General features: G+C 48.6%; 1 protein-coding gene across 4 annotated transcripts; it reads right to left on the bottom strand.

The window, feature by feature from the left end:
• Positions 1–3621: 3621 nt before the first annotated feature.
• Positions 3622–23344, bottom strand: Gal3st1 (galactose-3-O-sulfotransferase 1). 4 transcript variants are annotated; one of them, XM_008841049.2, is made up of 3 exons: positions 23271–23344; positions 5931–6070; positions 3622–5059 (listed from the first exon to the last, which is right to left on the bottom strand). In XM_008841049.2, exons 2-3 carry the CDS (start codon positions 6059–6061, stop codon positions 3931–3933), a joined length of 1260 nt encoding a protein of 419 aa, XP_008839271.1. In that variant the 5' UTR covers positions 6062–6070; positions 23271–23344; the 3' UTR covers positions 3622–3930. The 4 variants fall into 4 exon arrangements, with proteins under 4 accessions (XP_008839271.1, XP_008839272.1, XP_029423185.1 ...); XM_008841050.2 differs by lacking the exon at positions 23271–23344 and adding an exon at positions 15680–15744; XM_029567325.1 differs by lacking the exon at positions 23271–23344 and adding an exon at positions 12293–12311.
• Between the last annotated feature and the right edge of the window lie 1919 nt (positions 23345–25263).

Raw genomic sequence — 25263 nt, 5'->3', positions numbered from 1 at the left:
AATGTTCTCTTACCATGTCCACCTAAGAGGTTCAGCTCAAAAGCCATTTCTTCTGCAAGGCATTCTGGGACTTGCTAGTACGGTGCTCATGCTTAAACCTTGACTAGACTAGCCATCTTTCAATGGCCAGGGTAGAAAGTTGTTAAGGATGCAGGACTTAGGGTTAGAGAAGGCAAGGGTTCAAGCCTTGCCTCTGGTCCTTCCTAACTTCTGCCACTCAATCCCTGGATGCGTAACACAGGATCATGTGTATGAAGATTAGCACAGTGAATATGGCACATGCTTCATAAGCCTGACAGTTAAGTGAGTGAGGAAAATGGTCACAGTAAGCAGTGCCGACTCTGAAAAAGATGCAGGATTCTGATTGAGGAAGCTCCATCAGAAGAGTTGCTGTGAGATAGGTGTACTCAGTGAGACAGGTGTACTCAGCGATACAGACTGTCATGTGCAAAGACCCTGAGCCATGTGGAAGCAGTAAGGGGAGATCTATAGCCCTCATTCTCTTCTCCTGGCACAAATGGCTTGAGAAGGGTTAGGTCTTGCAGCCTTGTAGCCAAATCTTCAACTCCTAGGCAGGTCCAGGTATGAAACCACGTGCTTAGGCTCTGTGCCCTGTGGACACTCCCTCCATACCCTCCTCCCAGGGTCACCCAAACCAAGTCCTACTATCTGGAGGTACATCTAGTGACAGCTGTCTAGCCAAGATGTCTGAGGGGCAGAACTGGTGTAACCATGGTGTGGGGGGAGAGCAATAGGGGTCCTGCTGAAGCCTGGCAGGGTTCATCACCATACTGGCATGGTATACCCGAAGACATGTCCTTCTGTTGGCAGGTCATTGGCTTTAGAGGAAAATGCCAGTGGAGTGCCTGTGACCCATGAGGGAGGCAGGAACTGCCCCAGGGTTCTCTGCAAGAACAGCCAGTGCTCTTAACTGCTTGAGCCACCTCTCCAACCCCCAAGTAAGCAATTTTTAAAAATATTTTATTATTTTAATTTTGTGTACGAGTGTTATGCCTGCATGTAGGTGAGTGCACCCATGTTGTGCAATGCCTGAGGAAGACAGAAGAGGCTGTCAGATCCCCTAGAATTGGAGTTATGGACAGTTGTTAGCTGCCATGTGGGTGCTGGGATTTGAACCTGGGTCTTCTGCAAGAACAGTCAATGTTCTTAACCACTGAGCCATCTCTCCAGCCCCAGCAATTTTTAATATATCTTGTGAAACATATTAAATATACAACTAATTTTTAAAATTTTATTGCTCTTCTGAAACTCAAATATAACCCAATAGTCATGCCTGTTGACAGTCAGAGGGGGAAAGTAATGTATGGGCAGTGGCCTAGCTAAATGGGTGATCTGAGCCGCCTTCTTTCTTTCTTTTTTTTTAATATTTTATTTATTTTTATTTTATGTGTATGAGTGTATTGCCTGCATGTATGTGCACCCATGTCATGCAATCCTGTGGAGGTCAGAAGAGGGCTTTGGATTCCCCTGGAACTGGAGTTAAGGATGATTCGTAGCCACCATGTGAGTGCTGGGAATCGAACCCAGGTCTTCTGCAAGAGCAGTCAGTGCTCTTAACCGCTGAGCCATCTCTCCAGCCCACCCCCCGCCGCCTTCTTTCTTTCTAAGGCTTCCAACTGGGAGCTGAATAACCAGTCACAGCCAAGAGACAATTGTGGACTTCTTTGTGCCAAGTTCTATGTCAAGAGCTGGCATATGGAATCTGAATATCTACAACCTCCTGGCTTTATCGACCAAAGCTCTGAGAAGTAACATACTATCTAAATCACGTAGTTAATTAGCACCAAAGTCAGATTGAAAACTGAGAGCAGTCAGCTCTTAATCTCTTACTAGGTTTGGGTTAATTCTGTTTCCTGGGACTAAGCTCTGTCCCAAGCAGGATGTGGAAGGTTAAGGTGGCCAACTGTGCCAGTTTTTTTGAGACTGCCCTGGTTATTTGTTTTTTCTTTGTTTTGGGATGGGGAACTTTCAGTGGTAAAATCAGAACAGTGTTCCTAGCCATGATGGTGCCTGCCTTTAATCCCAGCACTTAGGAGGCAGAGGCAGGCAGATCTCTGTGAGTTTGAGGCCATCCAGGTTTACATAGAGAGGTCTAGTCCAGCACAGGCTACAGAGTGAGACTCTGTCTCAAAAGAAAACAAACAACAAACAAAAAACAGAAAAACAACAAAGAAAAAACAAATAACCAGGGCAGTCTCAAAAAAACTGGGAAATTGGCCACCGTAACCCTCCACATCCTGCTTGGGCCAGAAGCTTAGTCCCAGGAGACCTAATCAACCCAAATTTAGTAGAGATTAAGAGATGACTGCTCTCAGTTTTCAATCTGACTTTGGTGCTAATTAGCTATGTGGCCTTAGATAGTATGTCATTTCTTAGAGCTTTGGTCGATAAAGCCATGAGGTTGTGGAAATTCAGATTCCATATGCGGGCTCTTGGCTTGGACCTCCGTGCAAAGTTCTCAACTGTCATTTGACTGTGACTTTGGTCATTCAGCTCCTAGTTGGAAGCGTCAGAGTCCTACACTCCTAAAAGGGCACCGTTGGTTTGGGGAGACTGGCTGCAGGGAGATAAAATCGGGTACATCCTTACCTGGTGACACCTGGCCATGCTCAGGTGCCTTGGTGGTCATCTTTACCTCTGGAAACAGTCCACAAGAGGATCCAGACAAATGTGTGCTACTGGGTGGATACCAGATAGCTCCGAGATTACAGAGCAGCTGTGTGGGGCAGCATAAGTGAGAGGGGCAGTGGAAACAAAAGCTGTTGGTGAAGGGTGGGAGGATTAGGGGCAGAGGAGTGGTCTGAAATGGTACTGAAAATGGAAGGTACTTGTGGTCCTGAGTCTTATACACCCTATGATATGACACCCCCCTCCCGCGGCACATCCCTACCCCTCTTAGGATCATCCCTACCCCCCTAATTCCCACAACAGGAAATGGAGCAGTAATTGTGCCTGCCTCAAAGGTTTACTGTGGAAATTGTGAGGATTAGCGAGATGACGTAGCCTGGGCCCTGCTGTCCACACCCCAGGAAATGTTCTCAGCCTCCCTATCACATGCACGCACATGCACACACACATGCATGCACACATCTATTCTTTTGGGGGGGGGCATTGAGACAGGGTCTCCAGCTGGCCTGGAACTGACTATATAGACCACCCCAGGCTAGCTTTGATTTCACAGAGATCTGCCTGCCTCTGCCTCTGGAGTGCTGGAATTAAAGACCACCATGCCCAGCTCATTCTTAAACTGTGTTCCAATGTGGCCACCACTTCCACCTACCAGGTGCCCTGTGATGTTAGTCCGGTGATACTCCCTCTTTCCTGGTCTGTTACATGAGATAATTCATATCCCCAAGCCACTGAATTTTGGTGGAGTTGAGATAATGTTCAAAGCACACTCAGCCTAGTACCAGTCACATAACCAGTGCTCAGTCACATACATGATTTTCCAGCTTCTGCATGTAACTCACATACCAGGTCGCTGCCCTCCTCCTCCACCCTCCCCAACACTGTGCTCCATTCTACAATCACCCTTCCAAAGGTCTCACTGTGCTCTCTGGGTCCCCCAACCCCAGGGCCTTTCCAGTCACCACAGTGAAGTCGATTAACAAAAACACATAAAATTCTTTTACTTCAGAATCTCCCGTTAAAGAGGAAGCTGAAAAGAGGGGAGGGGGGTTTAACAACAACAACAAAAAAACAAAAAACAAAAACAAAAAAACAAAAACAGCAGAATTAGTCAAATACTGATCTCCCAGGGAGATGACCCCAGGCTGGCTAATGACCCCAGGGAAGCCCCGCCACACCCTGGTTCCCAGGGTGGCACCAGGAGGGGCCAGGGAAGGCCAGCGCCAGCGGGTCCCTGCCCAGCCCTCCAAGGGAGCAGGCAAGCCGCTGGTCCGAGGGATGTCACCACCGCAGGAAGTCCCGAAGGTGCTTCCAGAGCTTGGTGACCCAGAGATTGGCACCGAGGTCCGACAGGTACTGGATCTCGGGCGTGAGCATGCGCCGGCAGAGCTGCTCGTGCCTCTGCCCGATGCTCTTCTTGAGGTTGTAACCCAGGATGGACTTGGCGCCCAGCGGCTGCCACGGCTGCATGGCCGACTCCTGGATGGCCGCAGCGTCCACCGCCTGACCTCCGTCGATGCAGATGCGGCGCATGCGCTCGTTGGCGCTGCGCAGCGTGGCCACCTCGCTGGCCATGCGCCGGCGGCCGAAGGCCTCCACCTTGCGCCAGAAGGTGGCGTTGAAGTGGCGGTAGAGCTGGGTGTCCAGCAGGTTCCAGGCGGTGGCGCGGCGGTACAGCTCCCCCGAGAGGCGCGGCACTGGCGAGTCGCGGCGGGCGTTGAGCTTGAAGTAGAGCACGTCCTCCAGGTCCCAGCACAGCAGCTCCCGCAGTAGCACCAGGGACTCGTCGAAGTACTCCTGCAGCAGCACCAGGTGGAAGCGGCGCTCCACCTCCAGGATGTGCTCCTGCACCCGCGGGCTGCTGGGGTCCAGGCCGCTGTCGTAGCCCAGGTCGAAGAAGAGCAGGTTGCGGAGGTAGTGCGCGTTGTAGCCGCTAGGGTCGTAGTAGCGGTCGGGGTCCTGCAGGAACTCCGCCAGCTTGTCCCGGCTCGAGAGCTTCCACGTGAGGGGCACCATGGACCCGAAGTAGTGGAAGGAGGACTCGAAGAGGCGCGCAGGGTCGCGGATCACCGTGATAAAGGTGGCGCCGGGCGGCACCAGCCTGCGCACTTCCTCGTAGTGGAAGCGCATGTGGTTGCAGATGATGTTGAAGCAGGCCCCTGGCCGGTAGTCCTGCACCAGGCTGCGCTCGAAGAAGGATGGGTAGTGGAAGTCGTTGCGCCCATTCGGGAAGGCGAACTTGAGCCCGTGCTTCTGGCCGAAGCGGAAGAGGATGTTGAGCAGCGTGCTGCTGGCCGTCTTGTGCGTCTTCATGAAAACGATGTTTTGCTGGGGTTGGCACCCTCCGGCAGACCTGTTGGTCTCTGGCTCACTGGAAGCAGGGGAGCAGGGAGCTGTGGACTCTGAAGTTCTGGGGAGACAGAGGATGGAGAAGTGTCAGGAGTTGCAGGGGGACTGAGCTCTACACCAGGACTGCTGGTGACAGTGGTGGCAGGGGAGTCTGGGGCAGGGCCAGTGATTTGGTCTCTCTGGCACCTGTGATAGGGGAGAAACACAAGCCCCATTCATAGTGTTGGGGTGAGATCCGAGTGAGATCAGGCATGCAGGCTGTTGCTGAATTCCTGGCCTTTCTGTCTAAAGGATGACCTTGAACTTCTGATCCTACCTCCACCTCCCCAGTGTTAGGATTACAGGCATGGGCAGCTGTACCTGGTCTATGCAGTCCTGGAGCTTGAACCTAGGGCTCTCTGTATGCTATCAAGCACTCTGCCAACTGAGCTGCATCCCCTGCCTGAAATTGCCATTTTAAAGTTAAAGGAAAAAAGCATTCACCCACTGGCTGTAGTCTCCAGATTCACTTAATCCCTCCAACTAGCATAGGCCTATCCTGCGCAGCCCTGTGAGGGACGATGTGAAATAGTCGGGTGCACAAGACTGAAAAGAATCCAGGCCCTGTGCCAGCTGAGAGCTCTGGGCAACTCACACTTCACCCCTGCCCCCACTGTGGCCCTACTGCAGCCTCAGGTGATCATTCAAGCCCTGGACTCAATGTTAGGTGACACACCTGCTCTGTAAGGCAGGCTCTGTCCTTATCCCCTCTTCTCAAAGGTGCACACCCAGACCATGGTTGTACCAAGAGTTCCTCCAGAATGTCTGGCTGGCACAGCATAGTGCAGGGTGCAGAGTGGCTGTCTAGAAGAACGCTTTGGATCAGAAAGGTGCTTCAGCTGTTATAGCCTGTGGAGAAGCCCCTCCCCACTCCCACTCTTCAGTTCACTCACGTGGTAGCCACGTTGGGGTGCAGCGGGGGCACCACGTAGGAGTAAAGCAGCAGCAGAAAGCTGGTGAAGAGAGCTCCTAGCACCAGCCCCTTGGCCATGGACTCCCAGCGCTTCTTTGGCAGCAGCGGCATCTCGGGCACCTGTTGGGAACAGCACAGACAGAATACAGCAAGGGTCAGGGGGCTGGCCCCAGGGGCTGCCAGGGCCCACAGCAGGGATCTGCCTTTGCCAGCTCTGTGGAACCCCACCAAGGTCCAGACAAGGACACACACACACACACACACACACACACACACACACACACACACACACACACGAGACTGGCTGAACTCCCTGAGAGGAGGAGAAATGGGTGGAGCTCTGTGGAAACCCAGCAAAGGCCAGACAAAGACACACACACACACACACACACACACACACACACACACACACACACGCACATACAGGAGACTGGCTGAACTCCCTGAGAGGAGGAGAAATGGGTGGAGAGAAGGTTCTGTGGCATGATTCTAATTGTCAGCTGCTTGGTGAAGACATTAGTGGTCATTGCCTCCTTTGTAGACCTTTTGGGCTTTATAGTAAAGTGCATTCCTAGGGAAAAGGACAAAAAGAACCCCTCTCAGTGTCCTGTGAACCAGTCTGTTTATAGGAGAGAATTCTTTCTATTTCAGAAGGCAGAGTTAGCCTTTCTTGTCCCTGCACCACCCTCCCAGCTGCCCTGAGAGAAGCCCCTGCTCCTCTGGGTCAGTCTAGAGAGAAGGCAGATGGAGAAACTAAGGCTCATCACTTGGAAGAAGGTGGCTCAGATCACCCATTTAGCCAGACCACACTCCTTTGCCCTCTGACTACCAGCAGGCAGGACTGCTGGGTTAGATTTGAGTTTCAAATGAGCAATAAATTTAAAAATATATATTTAGCTGTATGTGTCCCAAATATTGCATGGGATATATTTATATTAAAATTGCTTACTAGGGCTGGAGAGATGGCTCAGCGGTTCTGAGCACTAACTCTTCTTGTGGAAGTCCCAGTTTTGATTCTCAGCACCCACGTGGCTGCTAACAACCGTCCTAACTCCAATTCCAGGGGATCTGACGCCGTGTCTGACCTCCTCGGTCATTGCACAAGACAGATGCACTCACATGCATGCAGGCAATACACTCATACACATAAAATAGAAATAATAAATAAAATATTTTTAAAAATAAAAAATGCTTACTCTTTCATTTTAATAGGATGTCTTGGTGTTTTGCTGTTGTTATTGTTGTTTGTTTATTTGAGGGGAGGTTTGATCTGAATGCAAGGACCACAGGGGACCAAAATGTGGGTGGTCATGGGCAAGGTTCAGGCTTTGGAACTGGAGTTCAGGAGAGAGCTAAGGCTTGGGGGGTGGGGCTTTCTACCTCCCCTTAGCTGTAAAGCCAAGGTTCAAAACTTTCCATTTCTATCCCAGCTCATGTGCCTGAGCCCCTGAGGCTTCAAGAGGTTATATGTGCTGCCCGGCGAATACATGCTTGACATATTACCAAGTGCTCCTAGGAGGCCTTGGAAAGTCACCCAAGGTGCCTACAACTGCTAGAGAGAGACTCTCCAGGTCCACCCCTGACAAGGTGGTTCATCATTTAGAAATATCTCTCACAGGAAAGTACATGACAAGGCAATTTACAGAGGCAGAAATTATCCAAGAGAGAATTTTGCCCCTCTCATGGCAATGAGAAATTCTTGCTCACTCTGTAAGGCTGAGCAAGGGCTCAGAAGAGTGTTTCCAGAGGGCAGTGATTTCAAAGGAGGTTTAAGTTCTCTGACCTGTCACTGTTCTGTGGAAACACTTGGACAAATGTATAAAGTCATGTATGACAAGTGATTAGAAACAGCTTGAGTGACTATCAGCAGGGGACCAAAAGGACCATCATCAGCCCCATTCCCAGGAGTCATCTCTAGATGAAAAAAAAAAAAGCCAGCCTGAATACACACCATGATCTAGTTTCTTGTCTAGCATGCTTGAGATCTTGGTTCAATTCCCCAGCACTGAAAATAAATAATAAATAAATAGATGCAAAGCAAAGAGGCCAGGCGTAATAATGCTTGTCTATAATCCTAGTATTTGTAGAGTGAGCCAAGAACATCAGGAGTTCAAGGTCATCCTTGGCTACATAAGCCAGTTTGAGGCCAGCTTGGACTATAGGAGTCCCTGTCTCAAAACAAAAAACACCAATAGAGGGGCTGAAGAGAAGGCTCAGTGGTTAAGAGGGTTTGCTACTCTCCAGCAAACTGGAATTCAACTTCCAGCGCCCATGGCAAGTGGCTCATAACTGCCTGTAGCTCCAGCTCCAAGGGAGCCAATTCCCTCTTCTGGACTCTGTGGGCACCTGCACTCATGTACACATACACACACAGAGATACACATACATAACATATAATTAAATCTTTTTAAAAATGCCAATAGAACTGGAGGGAATTGTGTTGGTCCAGAGATCTACTGAAGAATTGCATGTGCACTATCCCCACCTGAGTCCATAAGTATAGCTGAGGACTACATAACAAGAAGCAGTGTCAGACAGGAGAAACTTTCCTTTGAGTTGTTGGCCAGGGTGGTTCAAGAGAATCCCAAAATTACACAGGATATTGCCACAGTCCTTGATTGCCTTCCAGAACCTGATGGTAAGACCCTATTGCTGAAGACAGGGCATATTTTGGACACAGGATTTGGAACAATGGAGCTAGAACTGACCTGGAAGCCACCTCTCCTGAAGGTTAGCTCTCATAGCTACACAAGAGCACTACACAAGCTGGTAAGGGAGAACATCAATCAATAATCCAACTCTAGCTTCAAGGCCTAAAAACCACATCAATGACCAGCATAGCAAACGAACTGGTACAGTAATGGTGCTCTTATCTTAGGGGTAATCAACAGCTACCTAATTAGACTTAAAGCCCACTCAATGGGAGGAAACTCATGAGTGGTACTGTAAATCTAGCCAAATACACATAGCTGGAGAGGTCATAGGTCTTAGGGAAAACCCAAAGGCTCTCTTATCCTAGATATATGTAATTTCTTACTATATGCAAAATATGTATCCTTAAATTTACAGACAAGTATCCCAAGCACTACCCATCAAAGTAGCTTCTTTTTCAACAGATTATTACAGAGTTTTACCACTGGCCACACACAGAGATTATCTGTGAATTGTCCAAGCCTAAGTGGCACATCCAGGATGCAACCTCCACACCTAAGACTCATAGGATGAAGAGAACACTAATGTATCTTTCAGTTCTCACCAAGGAAGCTCCCTCATGCAACAGAGGGCCAGGAACACAAATGGCCAAAGCACAGAGAATAAGAGTTGGCAGAGTGTCGGTCCTTGGACAGGACTCCTAGAGGTGCATGACCATATGGAAATAGTCCTACAGGCTCCTGGGACTCTTTTCATACAAACCTACAGCAACGGTGTCAGCATGCACAAGACCCATGAAACTTAAGCAGACAAAAACCCAGCACAGAACTGTGGAAATGAACAGCAAGCCCCAATCTTAGTCGAAGAATTATTGGCAGCTGATTACTGCTGAGTGATGAAGAGCTGATCTTCTTGAAGGGAGAGACTCTGGATAGGCTGTCTAAATCCAGGTCAATGAACTTGCACTGAGGGACATCTTGGATAGTAACTTTACATAATAGGCCTTAACACAAATGACAGAATGTATGAATTCCAGTGCGGGGGGAGAGGGTCTATGGGAGGGTGCTAAAAGGGAAGGTGGTATAAAGATGATTTTATGTGTGAAATACACAAAAATTTAATAACCTTTAAAAAAAATACCAATAGGGCCGGGCGTGGTGGCGCATGCCTTTAATCCCAGCACTCGGGAGGCAGAGGCAGGTGGAGCCCTGTGAGTTCAAGGCCAGCCTGGTCTACATAGTGAGTTCCAGAACAGCTGGGGCTACAGGAAGACCCTGTCTCAAAAAAAAAAAAAAAAAAAAAAAAAACCCAATAGGGACTGGAGGGATGGCTCAGCAGTTAAGAACATTGGCTGCTCTTGAAGAGGACCTGGGTTTGGTTCCCAGCATCCACATGACAGCTAACCACCATCTGTAACTCCAGTTCCAAAACATCTGACACCATCTCCATCTTCTGGACTTCATATGCACTGAACACGTGGCAAAACATTCATATGAATAAAAATAAATTAAAAATTAAAAATATATTTTAAAAACCACCAACAGGGTGGAGGAGACAGAGACATTCTAGAAGCATAAATACATGAAGGCCCCCAAAAAGCAAAAAGCACCTGAAGGACTGTGCAGATTAAATATCCCTGACCAAAAATGCTTAGGAACAAGTGTTTCAGATTTTTTCATTTAAAACTTTTTAAGGATATTTGTATATACATAAAGAGAAAACTTGAAGGGCCTGGGTAGATAGTTCAGTTGGTAAAATGTTTACCACACAAGCATGAGGACCTGAGTTCAATCTCCCAATACCTACATTTTTTAACGATCCAGGTACAATGGTACACACCTATAATCCTAGCACTGGGGAGGTGAAGACAGTGGATATCTGGAGCTCTCTGTCTAGCCAGCTTAGCCAATCAGTGAGTCTCTGGGTTCAATGAGAGACCTTGCCTCAAAAAATAAGGTGAAGAGCATTTGAGGAAGATATCCTTATGTTGACCTCTAACTTACATGAATGTGCATACATGTACATATGTACCCACACAAACACACACATACACACGTGTACACACACACACACACACACACAGAAGATATCTTGGATATAGGACCCAAGTCTAAACATGAAATTAATTTTTTTTAGTCTTTTTTGAGACAGGGTCTCCCTGTAGCCCCAGCTGGCCTGGAACTCACTGTATAGACCAGGCTTGCCTTGAACTCACAAAGATCCACCTGCCTCTGTCCAAGTACTGGGACTAAAGGCCTGTGTTTCTTATTTACCTAAAATGCACAGCTTGAGATAATTTTTTATAATATTTGCAGGATACCTGTGTTTTGACTGTGACTTACTACATGAGATCAGGTATGGAATGTTCCACTTCCAGCAATATGTTGTTGTTCAAAAAGTTTCAGATTTTGGCTGGGCATGGTGGCACATGCCTTTAGTCCCAGCACTTGGGAGGCAGAGGCAGGTGGATCACTGTGAGTTCAAGGCCAGCCTGGTCTACGTCGTGAGTTCAGGTCAGCTGGGACTACAAGGAGACTCTGTCTCAAAAAGACAAACAAAAGAAAACAAACAAACAAAAACCCTCAGATTTTGGAGCATCTCCAATTTCAGATTTTGGGTTAGAGATTCTCAACTGTATTCTACATTCAAGAGTGCTTTCCTCCCAGCGCAGCTGGGGAGAGGCATAAAAATGAGGATTTCTCTAAATTGTATATTTTCATAATAGTTGCATTTTTACAAGGAACATAATACTACTTTTTAATAAGAAAAGACAAGGCAGGTGTGGTGGCACATGTCTCTAATCACAGCACTTGGGAGGTAGAGGCAGGTGGATCTCTGTGAGTTTGAGGCCAGCCCAGTCAACATAGTGAGTTCCAGGGTAGCAAGAGCTATACAATGAGACCCTGTCTCAAAAGGAAAAAAAAAAAGAAGAATAAGGCACTATATTACATTTAATTTGGGGGTGGGGGGAGGCAGTGTTGGGATTAATCTAGGGCCTCCTGCATTCCAGACAAGAATTCTACCGCTGAACCACATACCTACTTATATTTTTTAAAGTTTACCAAGTGCTAATCAGGTATGGTGACATATGACTATAATCCCAGGGAGGGTGAAGGTCCAGAGTTCAAACAAACAAGCAAAAAACATCAGCAAATTAAAGTTTGCTTGAAGGGATGAGCCCATCAGGAGGGTCCCGAAGGGGAAGGTGTTAACCTCAAGCTCTGGATCCCTCGGGCCTGGGCTTAGACTTAGCACTGAGCCTTCAAACAAATCAGGAACCTCCTTGGAGTCTGTTTCTCATCTATAAATTAGAGAAGCTGAGGAGATGAGTCTGGCTGGGCCCATAGGAGCCTTCTGAGATGGGCCAGTACATCAACATCACTCAGAATACTGGCTGCAACCCTCCTGAGCCCCTGAGGATCTGCTACGTGCTTTCAACAAGAAGTGGTGGGGGTAGGAAAGGGGATGTCACTAACCACAAATCTGTCACTCTGAGTTCCTGTCAGCCACCAGCCTCCTCTTCTTCAGGAGCCTAGCACAAAGTCAACTCACAGACAGTCCCAAGCCCCAAACAGACAGTGGAGCCAAGGGTCTTTGTTTTTCTGGCATTAGAATGGAGAGGGATCAAAATTCTTATAGTTGGCCCTCTGGAAATCCTGAAGACCCACCTTACCCAGGCAGTGCACTCACCATGGTCCTTTCCGGAACTCTGAGAAGCTGCAGTAGTGGAGGTCTGGAGTGGAGGTCTGGCAGCAGGGGGCAGACCAGACTCTTGAACTGCCAATCAGGTGCCACCTGGCCCTACCCAGGGCAGAGTGTCCCCTACTGGCTCACTCCTTCACTCATTCTCCCTTTTGGCCTTTCTCAAACCCTGTCATGCTTCTGTGTGTGCCAAGCCCTGCTGGCTGCTGAATCTTAGGCCATTCCACTCTCTAATGACACTTTTGAACTCCTGCTAAGAGGAACCAGGCCTAGGACAGGAGCTTCTCCATAGCAATTAACTGATTCCACTTAGTGAATGCCACTGTACCCGATGGTCACCCCATTTTAAATGCACATGGGTAGATTGAGGTTCTAGGAGGTGACATGGCTTGCAGAGTCACTCACCAAGGTAAAGAGGGGGCAGGATTTTGAGGTCAGGTCTGTGAACCTCCATGATATCCAGTGTCCTGCTTTGTTCACAGCTGCCCCTGCCTGGGGTAGCCCAAGCCTGGGGGAAGGACATGGTGAAGAAGGCCAACATGACCAGGGGCTCTGTCTCAGGGACACAGAATAGTCTGGTCTCAGTGGGCAGAGCCAGTCAGCAGTCAGGAAGAAGGGGACCTGGAGGCAGGTTCTTCTGAGCTAGTCTGCTGAGATATCCAAGGTTAGTCACCCTCTTCCTGCATGGATTCTGTGAAAATTGGCCACAACCCTCCCCCTCTCTGAGCCTGTCTCCACCTGCACATGGTGGATACACAGTAATAGGCTCAGGGCCCCTCCACGAGCATTGAAGAGCCCCTGTGCAAACTGAAGCTGCACAGAGGTTGACCAGCAGCCAGGAGCCCGGACTGATAAATAGCCCTAAGGCTTTGGAGTTCTAATGACAGGGGTTCAGAATTAATTATTAATAGCAATGACAATTACCCAATCATCATCATTATTAACTAGGGTGCAGTCCTGCCTCACAGGAGATATTTCCCCCGTAGTTAGCTGCAGGTGAATCATCCCAAGATTCCCGAGCCTGGTACCTGGTGAATGTTTGATAAATGACACTCCAGGCTTGGACAGTTAAGGGAAGAGTATGGATAAAACCCTGGGTCAGGCAGTTACCACCTCAGTGACAGTCACATGGGAGATGGCCTATGGGTGAGACAGACACATGGTGGGTCATGCGTGTGAGCCCTGTATATGTCAAAGTCCCCATGAGGGAGATTTGCTCAGTATGTGCAAGCCCCTAAGTTCTATCTCCAGCACCACAAAAGACAATAATAATAATAATAATAATAATAATGGTTGTAATAATGATTACAAAAATATCTAATATCCGTTTGCTGGGTATGGTGATACTTGCTTATAATCCTAGCACCCAGTAGGCTGAGGATTTTGAGTTAGAGGCCAGAACAAGCTACAGATCAAGACCTTGTCTCAAAATGCCAAATAAATAAATAAATGGGCCTGGAGAGATGGTTCAGTGGTTAAGAGCACTTACTGCTCTTGCAGAGGACTCAGGTTTGATTCCCAGCACCTGTATGGCAGCTAACAACTCCAGTTCCAGAGGATCTGATGCCCTCCTCTGGCCTCTGAGGGCACTGTACACAGGTGGCACACATATGCAGGCAAAACACTCATTCACATACAATAAAAATAATAAATATTTTTAAAAGGGTTTAAAAACAGATAAATGACCCCTATGAGTAAGCTAAGTAGGGAAGTCAAATATGAAAATCACACACACACAAGAACACGCCTGTGAGGATGAGGTATGTGAAAGACACATGTGAGAGCCAGAAAGAGCAGCACCTCAGGCTGGGGGTCTAGTTTGAAATCCCAGCTCTGAAGCCTGGTGTGGTGCCACACACCTGTAATCCCCAAAACTCAGAAGGTAGAGGTGGGAGGATGGTAAGTCTGAAGACAGAATGGGCTACACAGAGAGACCTTGTTTCAATAAACAAAATATAGGGTCAGCGAGATGGCACAGCAGGCTCAGTACTTGCCACCTGAACTGAAGATAGGAGTTTGATCCCCAGAACCCACATGGTGGAAGGAGAAAACCAACTCCCACAAGTTGTCCCTTGACCTCCACACTTGTACTATCCCCATGTGCCCCTTCTCTACAATAAAGAAATAAATGTAATTTAAATTTTTTAATATAAAAAAAGGGGGAACTAGAGAGATGTCTCAGCACCTAAAAGCCCTGGATACTCTTGCAGAGGACCAGGGTTCGGTTCCCAGCACCCATATGGTGGCTGATAAACATCTGTAACTCCAGTTCCACAGGATCTGACACCCTCTTCTGACCTCCGTGGGCACTGCACGACATGAGTGCACTTACACACATGCAGGTAATACACTCATACACATAAAATAAAAATAATAGGAGCTGAAGAGATGGCTCAGCGGTTAAGAGCACTGGCTGCTCTTGCAGAAGACCTGGGTTCAAATCCTAGCATCCACATGGCAGCTAACAACCATCTGTAACTCTAGTTGCAGGGGATGCAACACCCTCTTCTGATGTCTGGGCCATTTCATGACACAGGCTCACTTACTTAAATACATGCCTGCATAACACTCATACACATAAAATAAAAATAAAAAAATAAAAATAATAAATAAGATATTTAAATAAATAAATAAATAAATAAATAAATATCCCAGCTCTGTTGTTTCCTTGCTGTGCATGTTAAGCAAGGCTTTGCCCTTCTCTGGGTCCCAGTTTGTCCTCCAAATAATATCAACATTTCCTCCATCACAGGGTGCTAACGGGGCGGAACATGCAGGCCTGGGGCTGGCACAGAGCAGACACTGACTGAGTGTGGGCTGCCTCTAGTTACTCTTAGTATGGCTATCCCAGGGTCCTAGGCTGGCTCCATCCAGTTGTGTGCCCACTAACCCAAGACAGTCATATGAGTGACTAATGGCCCCAAGTTTAAGGTCGAAGGTTCAAGAATGATCTCAGTGCAGTCTGAGCTTTATGGTCTCTAGGGGAGCAGGGAGGCCAAACCCAAGAGGACAGGAGAACACTCAAGGTCACACAGCACTGTGGCAGTAGAATCAGGACCAGAACCTGGGTCCCTACCTTCTCTGCCCATGGTGGTGACAGATTGGGATACTCAGGACAGACGCTTCCCTGTTATTATCCCCATCTATCCCTACTCTCGTGTTACCCCAGCCATGCTGGCCCCCATCACTGGCAGCAGGCCAGACCCAACATCCTCCCATTCAGCTAGGACCCTGCACGACTGAAGGAGAAGTGGGACTCATCCACTACATCCTGCACACCATGAAACCCAGCCAGAAAGGTAAGCCTGACTGAGAATGTTACCACCATGCAGAACCCCCTCTTCCCCATGCTGGGGGCATAGGGGATACACTCACCTTGGGCTGTGACTGGCTGCCCCTTTCTTCTCCCAACCTGAGCCAAGTCCAACACCCAGGCTGCCTCTGCAGTCAGAGACAGGAATGCTCCAATGATACCCAGCAGGCACCTGGCTGGCTCCTGCCACCCTCTCCAGTGTGTATGAATATTTATGAGCTCCCTCCCAGGGGATAATGAGTGGAATCCCCAGCACCTGGCAGGCGCTGCTCTGGTCTTCTCTCCCTTCCTTTGGCCAGACAGCCCTGGCTGATCCCTGTCTCTCTCTGGACACCAACAGCCAGGCAGCTCTTCCACCCAAGGGCTCAGCAAAATTTTAGATGTCCTTGGGCCAAGGGCACAGCAACTGCAGAGCCCTGCAGAGAGCCCTGGGACAGGCTTGTAGATTGTGAGAGGAACTGGGAGGCAGGATGTGAACTGATCCACCTATGGGGGCACCTCATTTAAGCCTCCTCGTTGCTCTGTGCTCTTTTTCCCCAGGGAAAAGAGACCAAGGCTCAGGAAAGCAAAGGCCATGCCATTAGCAGAGAACAGCTAATCCAGAGTTCAAATACATGCATGCCAGGTTCTCAGACTTGAAGATGTGAGACAGCCAGGGACTGAAATTCATCAGCACCTACAAGAGTCTTGAGGTATGAGCAGCTAACAGCCTGGGAGGCCTGCAAAAGTACAAGGCCTTCACTAAAGGGTATGAGCCACCCCAGGTAGCCGATATGGGCAAGTAATGGGGGTCACACACAGCCTGAACCAGCCTTGTAGGTGTGAGGATGGCTGAAGATGCTGCTTTTTCCCAGGACTTCGGCAAGAAGAGACAGTGCTAAGCACCTTGGCCCTAAACCCCAGGTGCAGACTTAGTCAGCACAGCAATCTTAGGTTCAGTCCATTTTCCTCTAAGTTGTGTCCCTGGTCAGAGGAGTCTCTTTATATCCAGAAAGGCCTCCTACATTCTCCCTTCAGCACTGATGCCTACACCCCTGTAATGGCTCACACAGAAGGCTCTAAAGATGAAGGAGGTCACCATTAATTAATAGTAGTTTGCAAGTCTGGGCATAGGGATATGCCAGTTTTGGAAGGTAGGGTAAGAGGATTAGGAGTTTAAGGTCAGCCTCAGCTACATAGAGAGTTGATGTCAGCCTGTTTCATGAGACCCTGTCTAAAAATTTTTAAAAGTCAATAGAGCTGGATGTGGTACTACACACCTATAATCTTAGCACTAGGGAGATGGAGGCAGGACTGGGAATTCCACGCCAGGCTGGGCTTACATAGTGAGACATTGTGTCATATAAAACAACAGCAATAATAGACTATTGTATAATAATTAATAAACTATTATATTACTATAATTAAGTATTATTAATAATAATAGTCAGTGGTGGGGCATGGTGGCATATATCTTTAATCCCAGTACTCAGGCAGTTGAAACACTGAGTTCAAGACCATACATAGTAAGTTCCAAGTTCCAGGTCAGCCAGGGCTACACAGTGAGACCCTGTCCCCCTCTGCCACCACCAAAATCCATAATAATAATAATAATAATAATAATAATAATAAAATTAAAAAATAAAGAAGGAAAAAAAGAGTAGTATTATGACAATCATTTATCCCCACTGAGCACACAGCCAGCAACTCTGTCAGGAAATGGAGCATCCGACACTTGCTCTGAGCCCTTCCTCCTCCATGCAACCCCTTCCTCACAGCAGCAGCCCCAAGGAACCCTCCAAAACCCAGAGATCCAATCTCACTGAGTGCTAGAAGCAGGTTTTCACTTATTAGATCATGGACCTGTCCCTTTAAGATGCTGGTCACTCTAGGAGGCCAAATCCCACAGCCTGAAAAAAATGAGGCCACACCAGTCCCTCTCACTGGAACAGACAAAACCTTCTGTTTCTTTTTAAAAACATTATATTTTTATCTATGGGGGGGGGGGGAATGCATGTGCCATGGTGCTCATGTGGAGGTCAGAGGACAACTTGTGGAAAACAGTTCTCTCCTTCTACCATGTGGGTCCCTAGGACTGAACTCAGAGCTCAGGTTGTCAGGTGTGGTGGTTAGCGCCTTATTCAATGAGTCATCTCGATACCCCTGTGTTGTGGTTTTTGTAGATTTTAATTTATGATCCTGCCCTCTAGGATCCTCCATGATCCTTGTTGTGAAGGCTATTCCAGACTAAATCTCGTGGTGTAAAACTTCCCCCCACTCCCTGAAAGGATGTAGAGGCCAGGTATTTTCCTCTGGTCCAGGGATTTCTCTGAAGGCTCGCTTCTCTTGGCCTCGCCTCCTCATTCTGCCCATGATGGCTCTTTCACTCTTGCTTCAAGCTGTCCCTCGTAATAAAATTCTGCTCTGGATTTTAACGGGAAGCCTTTCTTTCCCTTTTATGTTGTCCTAATGTATTGTACTGTTCCTTTTCTGCCCCCTCCCACCTCAAAGCCCAATCATGGTCTCATGGCCCTTTCTCCTAATAAAGCTAATTTCTAAAGGGTCACTATGTGTCAGGTCTTTTCAAAAACCACCTGCCATGCACACAGCACTAGGCTATGCAGCTGTTCTATTTTTTTCCTCTAACATTCAGTGGCTCGTCTGTCTTTTGGATTGGTCTATTTTGAAGATGGTTCTATGAAGTGAATCAAACAGTAGGAATGTGGGAGCTGGGGAGATGGCTCAGCAGTTAAAAGCATTGGTTGTTCTTGCAGAAGACCTGGGTTCAAATCTCAGCATCGACATGGCATCTAACAACTGTCCACTTCCAGGGGATCCAACACCGTTTACTGTCCTACAAAGGCACTGCATGATACAGGCACACTTACACACATGCAAGCTTAACATTCAGATACATAAACTAAAAATAAATAAATTAAAAAAAAAAACAGTAGGAATGTGATTTACAGACATGGACTTTGAACTGAGCAGTGTCCTGCTGTATTTTGAGGAATGGATATACCCTCACCCTCCTCACTAGGGACTTTCTGCTGTCACCTCCATATGGCAGGAATGGAGTGGAACCCAGATGTCCCAGCAAGGTGTGAAACAATGGGTTGGGTGGGAAGGCAAATAAAGACAAAATAGACCTGGGCCCTCAGCCCTGTGGAAGGGTCAGGTGATTTCCTAGGGTATCAGTGACCTCATATGTTCACCACTCTCCCTATAAATCCATATTTTAAATGTTAAAAGCAGTATAGGTTCATAAAAAGTTCTGGAAAACACAAAAAAAGAAAAGAATGAATACTATCAGCACTTGGCTAAGGCAGGGTGGATCATGAGGTTGAGTCAGTCTGGACTATATACTGAGACCTCATCAAAAATAACAAAGCAAAACCAACCATGATGAAGAAAGCCCCATTCAGATAGTGTGCTGTTATTAAGATTTTGGCTCTAGCTGCTCTGTGCTTTTCCTATATTCATGTAGATGGTGGCAGGGGTCTTTTGGGAGAAGGCAGACTTCCTTTTTGTTAATTTTTTTTCAATTATTACACTTTTTTGTGTGTACGTGTGTGAACGTGTGTGGGGGTGTGCTTGTAACATGATGAGTATTGTGGAGGTCAGAAGACAACTTGCAGGAGTCAGTTTTTTCCTTTTAACCTATGGGATCCAAGGATCCAGGATCCAGTTCAGGTTGTCAAGCTTGACAGCAGGAGCCTTGACCAGTTGAGCCATTTCACTGACACACACACTTTGTTTTTAACTTGCTTTCCCTCCTACCTATTAATAAATTGTGGGCATTTTCTTGTGATCATCATAGTTGTATACTAACCCATAGATGTGCACTGAGGCACGTGATACCTCCTGCAGGAAGTGTGGAGTTCCCAGTCCCAGGGGAGACAGAAGAAAGGACAGCTGCAATGGAGGAAGCATTAGCTGAGGCTTGGTGCGGCACCAAGGACACCTGACCCAGTAGGGAAAGGGCTGGGGTGTCCTCAGCAAGGCTTCCTGGTGGAAGAAATGTGTGCTTTCCAACTTCCAAAGACAGTGCACTTTCCTCCATGGCCACATAGACTGCAGTTCCCATCCTCCCTTGCAGTTGAGGAGACTCAAATGACTGGATCCTAACCAAAGAAATATGAGCAGTGACAGCAAATGAGGTAAAGGAGGCTAATCTTTGTGGTCTCATTTCAAGATTGCAGGGTGAATCTAGTGGTCTCTACTAGATTCACAGTTTTTCCAAAGTTCATTATGTCCATTTTGATTCTGTAAATACATATATATATATATATATATATATATATATATTTTTTTTATATATATATAATACATTCATTTTACCAGAGTCTATATTACTTTGGGGAAAAGTAAAAATTTAAAAATAACACGCCACTAGTTAAGACCACTGGCTGCTCTTCCAGAGAACTCAGGTTCAGTTCCCAGCACTGACGTGGTAGCTAACAACCATCTGTAACTCCACTTCTAGGGGATCCAGTGCCCTCTTCTGTCCTCCATGGGCATTGCACACACGGTGCACTTACACACATGCAGGCAAAACACTCATACACAAAAAATAAATAAATAAATAAAAAATAAATAAAAAGCTAAAAAAAAAAAAAAACTAACTAAAATTAGCAGACTGAACAGACTGGCAAGCAGGTAAAGGCACTTGCCACCAAGACTGATGACCTGAGCTTGATCCCAGGAACCCGCATGGGAGGAGAGAACCGACTCCTTTAAGCTGTTCTTTAATTTCCACACTCATTTATATTTTTTATATTTCTTGAAAACCTAGGCTAGCTGGAGGGAGCAGTGGCTAGTAGGAGTCAGGCCTCCACCTCATTATTTCTAAGGCAGGTCTCCTAAATGGGAAGGAGCTGCCAGTGCTGAAATAGAGCTGGGAAGTATGGGGTGCTTGGCAGAAGGTGCAGTTGGGAGAGGTTGGGTCTGCTGAGTGACTTGTAGGGAGCTTCATCACTTGGGCTCTCTGGAGTAGGGGACTAGAACAGAGATAGGGAGTACCACTCAGCAGGCATTTTATCTGAGTCTTAACTTGCTAGTTCACAGGACCACCTCCAAGCTCGCAGCCCTGATATCTTGTTACCCTACTGCCCCTTGTCTGGAGTTATGGATCCTGAGTGGTTCTAGGCCTGGTGACTGAGAAGAGAGGGTGTTCTTCGATGATTTGGAAGGCAGTTTTTTTAAAAATATATATTTTATTATTTTTATTTTATGTGTATGAGTGTATTGCCTACATGTATTTAAGTATCCTCAAGCTGTGCAATGCCTGTGGAGGGCAGAAAAGGGTGCTGAATTCCCTGGAACTGGAGTTACAGACGGTTGTTAGCCACCATGTGGGTGCTGGGAACCAAACCCGGATCCTCTGCAAAAGCAACCAGTGCTCTAACTAATGAACCGTGTCTCTGGCCCTGTTAGTTTTAAATTTTGCAATATTATCTACACCTTCCCATTTCTTTCCTCCTCTGTCTTCCTCCAGGGGTGAGTATGTAGGAGTCAGCAATAAACATTTTGTGTACTTTGTGATATGCCTATGGTAGTATTTAAAGGTTGGTGATCCACTTGTCTGCCTAAAAAGTGGCTTGGTAGAAAGGGTTTATAGATATGGATAAGTTGCCATGTACCCACTGTTCTACCCTACACTCTAAGGTGCCCTAATTATAAGTCCTGCCCCCACAGCTCCCCAGCTGGATGACCTCTGGCAAGGGATTTTTCTCTTTAACAGGTGCAGTTACACTCTTGAAGGTTGCTGGGAAGATCCAATGGTGTGAGGCATGCACAGCCTTTGGCATGGTGCTTGGCACACGTAAGTAAATCTGGTTACAATCATGACCCTCTTAGATTCTTCTAGATCTCACCTGGCATGGGATGTAGGATCTGTCGGTCTACATGCCTTAGAATGCCATCTTGCCCTTCCAAGGACCTATATTTCCCTTGTTCCATATCCAACTTGTCCTAGCCCTCATATTCCACATCCAACAAAACTGATGCCAAGAGGGATGGACTAGCCCAGCATGTCACTGTAAGTCAGGGCACCACTGGGGCCCTTATCTGTGCCCTGAAAGAAGCATGTGAGAAGACAGGTGTCCCCTGGGCAATTCTTCCCATTAGCCCTCACATGTGATTCCAGACATCCCCAGTCTGGTGACTCTTAGGGGGCATTTCCACTCCATCCTGCCTTGCCCTATCTAGAGTCAAGGCAATTCAAGAAGCCTGTCACAAGCAGGATGCCCCACTCTTCTCCCTGTGATCCCTGTTTCCTGTACAGGGTGGCTTACTCAGTGCCTTGAAGCCCAGGGAGAAGCACTGCAGGGGACATACTTAGCCCTTGTTGGATGACAAGACAGCACAGAACCCAGTAAGGGAAAGGGATGCAGAGGAAGCGGGCGTTCTTTGCCCATAGGGAGCTTCCTTTAGGCAGGGCTGTGCCTGAGCAATACGCAGGGGATGAAGCAGCCTGAGGTGACAGCTGGGAACAGGGCTCTGTTGTTTCTGCTCCTAGGGTAACAGCCTGCTCACCCCGGAGTGTCAGGCAGAGCTGGGAGCCAGGCAAGGGGGAGGGGTCTTGATATGGCTCAGGAAAATCCAAGGGGCTAGGATGCCTCAGTCAGGCAGAACTGGGGTCCTGAGATAGGGACCATGCAGAACTGCTCGGATCTGGAGTGAACTCAGCCACTTCTGAACTATGTGACCTTGAACAAGTCACTGAATATCCCTGAGCCTCAGTACCCTCGCTCTAGAGAAGGAGCAACATTCCCTTGTAGGGCAAGGTACAGAGCAGCTTTTGGGCTCAGGTTTGCCCTGCTGTGCTGCTCCAGTGACCTTGGACAACCCTCATACCCTCTGGATTTCAGTCATACCTTCAGCAGAGGATAGTATTCTGGTTGGACCTCCCTCCACACCTCTTTCCTCTTGAGGATTTCCATGGCACTGGTCACCACAGTAACCCCAGAGATCAGGTGTCAGGCCAGCTTCCCACCCTCTAGTGTGGATTACTGCAGCCAGATGTGTGCCTGTCACCACTGACAGCTAGGGAGCCAAGAGAGAGTCTCCACTGGGAAGGGACCAGTCATACTCTGCTGTTACCAAAGTGCTGGCCTGCCATCAAGGGAGCAGACCAACCTTGATGAGCACTGGTTCAGGACCCCAGAACTGTGCAAATGCATGTAGGACATTTCCTGTCCTACCTCCACAAGCTTCTCCTCAGTGGTCTTTCTCCCCCAGGGGCACATACCAGCAAGGCCTTCAAGCACATGGGTTTGTCTCTGGTCATGGCCATGTCTCCTGCTGAGACAGCCCCTTCTAGGGAAGGCAGGTGGGGAAAGGGGAGAGTCCTGCCCTTCCTCCTCCACTAGGGCCCGGACCACGGTGTCCAAGATTAATCATTAACAGGATCACAGCTCCCGCCCAGTTCTGCAGCCAGCCTTCTCCAGCCCCATCCACCCCACTGGGGGTCTGGGGAAACAACCTGCACGGGGCAAACCACTAACCTGAGCCTGCAGGACACAGCCCCTGGAGTCACTGAGGCACTCCTATACCTCTCCGAGTAGGGGGGCAAGCATACTGTCCCAGTTTGGTGACTTGGACAGTGTATTCAAACAGTAGACTGAGGCATCATCGCACAAGCCAGCAAGGGTGTTGGACCTCCCGACATACCTTGGCCCGGTTCTCCTTGGGCTCAGCGTGGCGGGTCGGCCCAGGGGCCCCGCCGCCGGGGCGCTGACCAGGGCGCTCACTGGGCGGCGGGGCGCGCGCTCCGCCAGGCCTGGTCCGTGCCTCCGCCCCGCCGCCGCAGCGGCTGCCGCGCCGCTATCACCACTCTCAGCCAGGTGAGGCCACCAGCATGGCCCGGCCCCTGGCGCCACCGCCAATGGGCGCCTTGGCCCCTTCCCCCATCCGGTCCCCTGCGCGCCTGCCCAGGAGGCACAGAAGCCGTATTCAACTCCTTTGGGCGCCCCCGCCACCAGCCCAACAAGGCCTACTTGTCTCCAATGGGCCAGAGGGACCATTGTCCTGCAGCCAGTCCTTTGGCTTGGCAGAGACCTCAGCCAGCCACAGAGGGGATGGAGGGTTCCTGTGGCTTGGTGGTAGTGCTGGGGAGGGGAGCCAGGGCTCTGGGAAAAAGGTGGCTGCACTAGCTGCCTTAATTTTATTGTAAATATTGGAGCCTCTTTAAGACCCAAGGCAGGCAGGCCTTCCTGGCTCCCGACTCTCCAAGCCAGGGACACATTTTTGGTAAAGAAGCTGGGGTTAAAAGTCAGGACCTCTGGGGGCACAAGGGACTGGACTCAAAGGGTCCTATCACTTGGTTTCAGTTGACTTCCCTCACCTCGATGCCCATTAGGGCTGAGAGCTGAGGTTCAGGATGTCCTACTCCACCCCACAGATCTAAGGTTGGGGACTACACTGAATTTTCAGCTCCAGCTGCCCGCAGCACAGAACCAGGCAGCCACCCAGTGGAACACCGGCCTCGTCGGAGTCCCACTGCCCCCGCCATTTCTGGGTGACTTTGGAATGGGAAAAATTCCACATCAGCATGGCTGCCAGGCATTCTTCCATATCTGATGGGCTTGCTCTTGACCTCGTGGGCCTGAGTCATCTCCTGGGGTGCGGGCTGTGGCTCTATAAGGCTCAACCCTCTGTTCCTGCTTCCCCCAACTGCCATGCCAGAGCTGGTACCAGATATAGTCCTCTTTCCCACACATACAGTGAGGCCCACCAGGGGAGGCCCTAGGGGCCCTGGGTTCCCTGGTCCATAAGCCACAGTTTGCTAAAACTTGCCTTCCTCTTGCACAGGGTGGGTTGAGCACTGCTGCAGAATCATTCTCCAGATACAGAGCAGCACACAATTAACAGGCAGGCCAGGCCACCAAACCCTTAGGTTCAGAGAAGCCCAGCCTCAGGCCTGGTCATGGCAGTACAGCCACTGGGAGCCTTGGGAAGGTGTCCAGGGAGGGACTGAATAACTATTCAGAGCACTGGCCCTGTCATGATGCCATCAGTCCCAGGCAAGGGCTATTCACCTGGGCACTTGCAGAAGTACTGCAGGTAGAATGAGAAGCTGTCCACAGAGGTCACAAGTCGGGCTACCAGCAGTGGCTACACTTGGGTGCAAAGGTAGATTATACCTGCCTTTTGGTTCTATCCCTCAGGCACTGGTTTTTACTTTCCAGATTAGCTCCAGCAGGAGGTAAGAGAAGCCAGTTAGTGTTTATAGAGCACTAACTGAACAAGGGACACTAGTTTCCCCTGAGCCCTCAGTACAGCACTTTCAGGAAGGTTCCAGAACTTCCCCATAACTTATGAGGAAGCAGGTTCAGAATAAGCATCTAAGTTGGAATAAGAACCAAGGTCAGGGTAACTGCAGAGCCCAAGCCCAGAAACTGTCTTCTTCCCAGTGTCATGGACCTGGAGGGGTTCTGGGACACAGAGTTCTGAGTATATCTGAACCCATCTGGGTCTGACCGGGTGGCCCTTCTCCAACTTCAGAAAAGCATCTAGACACAGAATCTAATTGGCTGCAGAAGCCCAGCCATTTAATAACAAAAGCTCCCCATCTTCACCCCATCACAGCACCCTGAGTATCATGGGTCCAACTGTTTAGGAGGCTATGGAAAGCTGGGGGGGTGGGGGTGGGGCAACAAAGCAG

Source organism: Nannospalax galili, unplaced genomic scaffold, assembly GCF_000622305.1.
Source record: "Nannospalax galili isolate Female #2095 unplaced genomic scaffold, S.galili_v1.0 scaffold259, whole genome shotgun sequence".
NCBI lineage: Eukaryota > Metazoa > Chordata > Mammalia > Rodentia > Spalacidae > Nannospalax > Nannospalax galili.
This window is presented reverse-complemented; position numbering and strand designations above follow the sequence as displayed.

Excerpts from the sequence above, each read along its gene's own strand:
- Gal3st1 (XM_029567325.1), bottom strand. Across the intron at positions 5,060-5,930 it reads CACCCCAACGTGGCTACCAC|AACTTCAGAGTCCACAGCTC; the intron begins GTGAGTGAACTG and ends CTGTCTCCCCAG.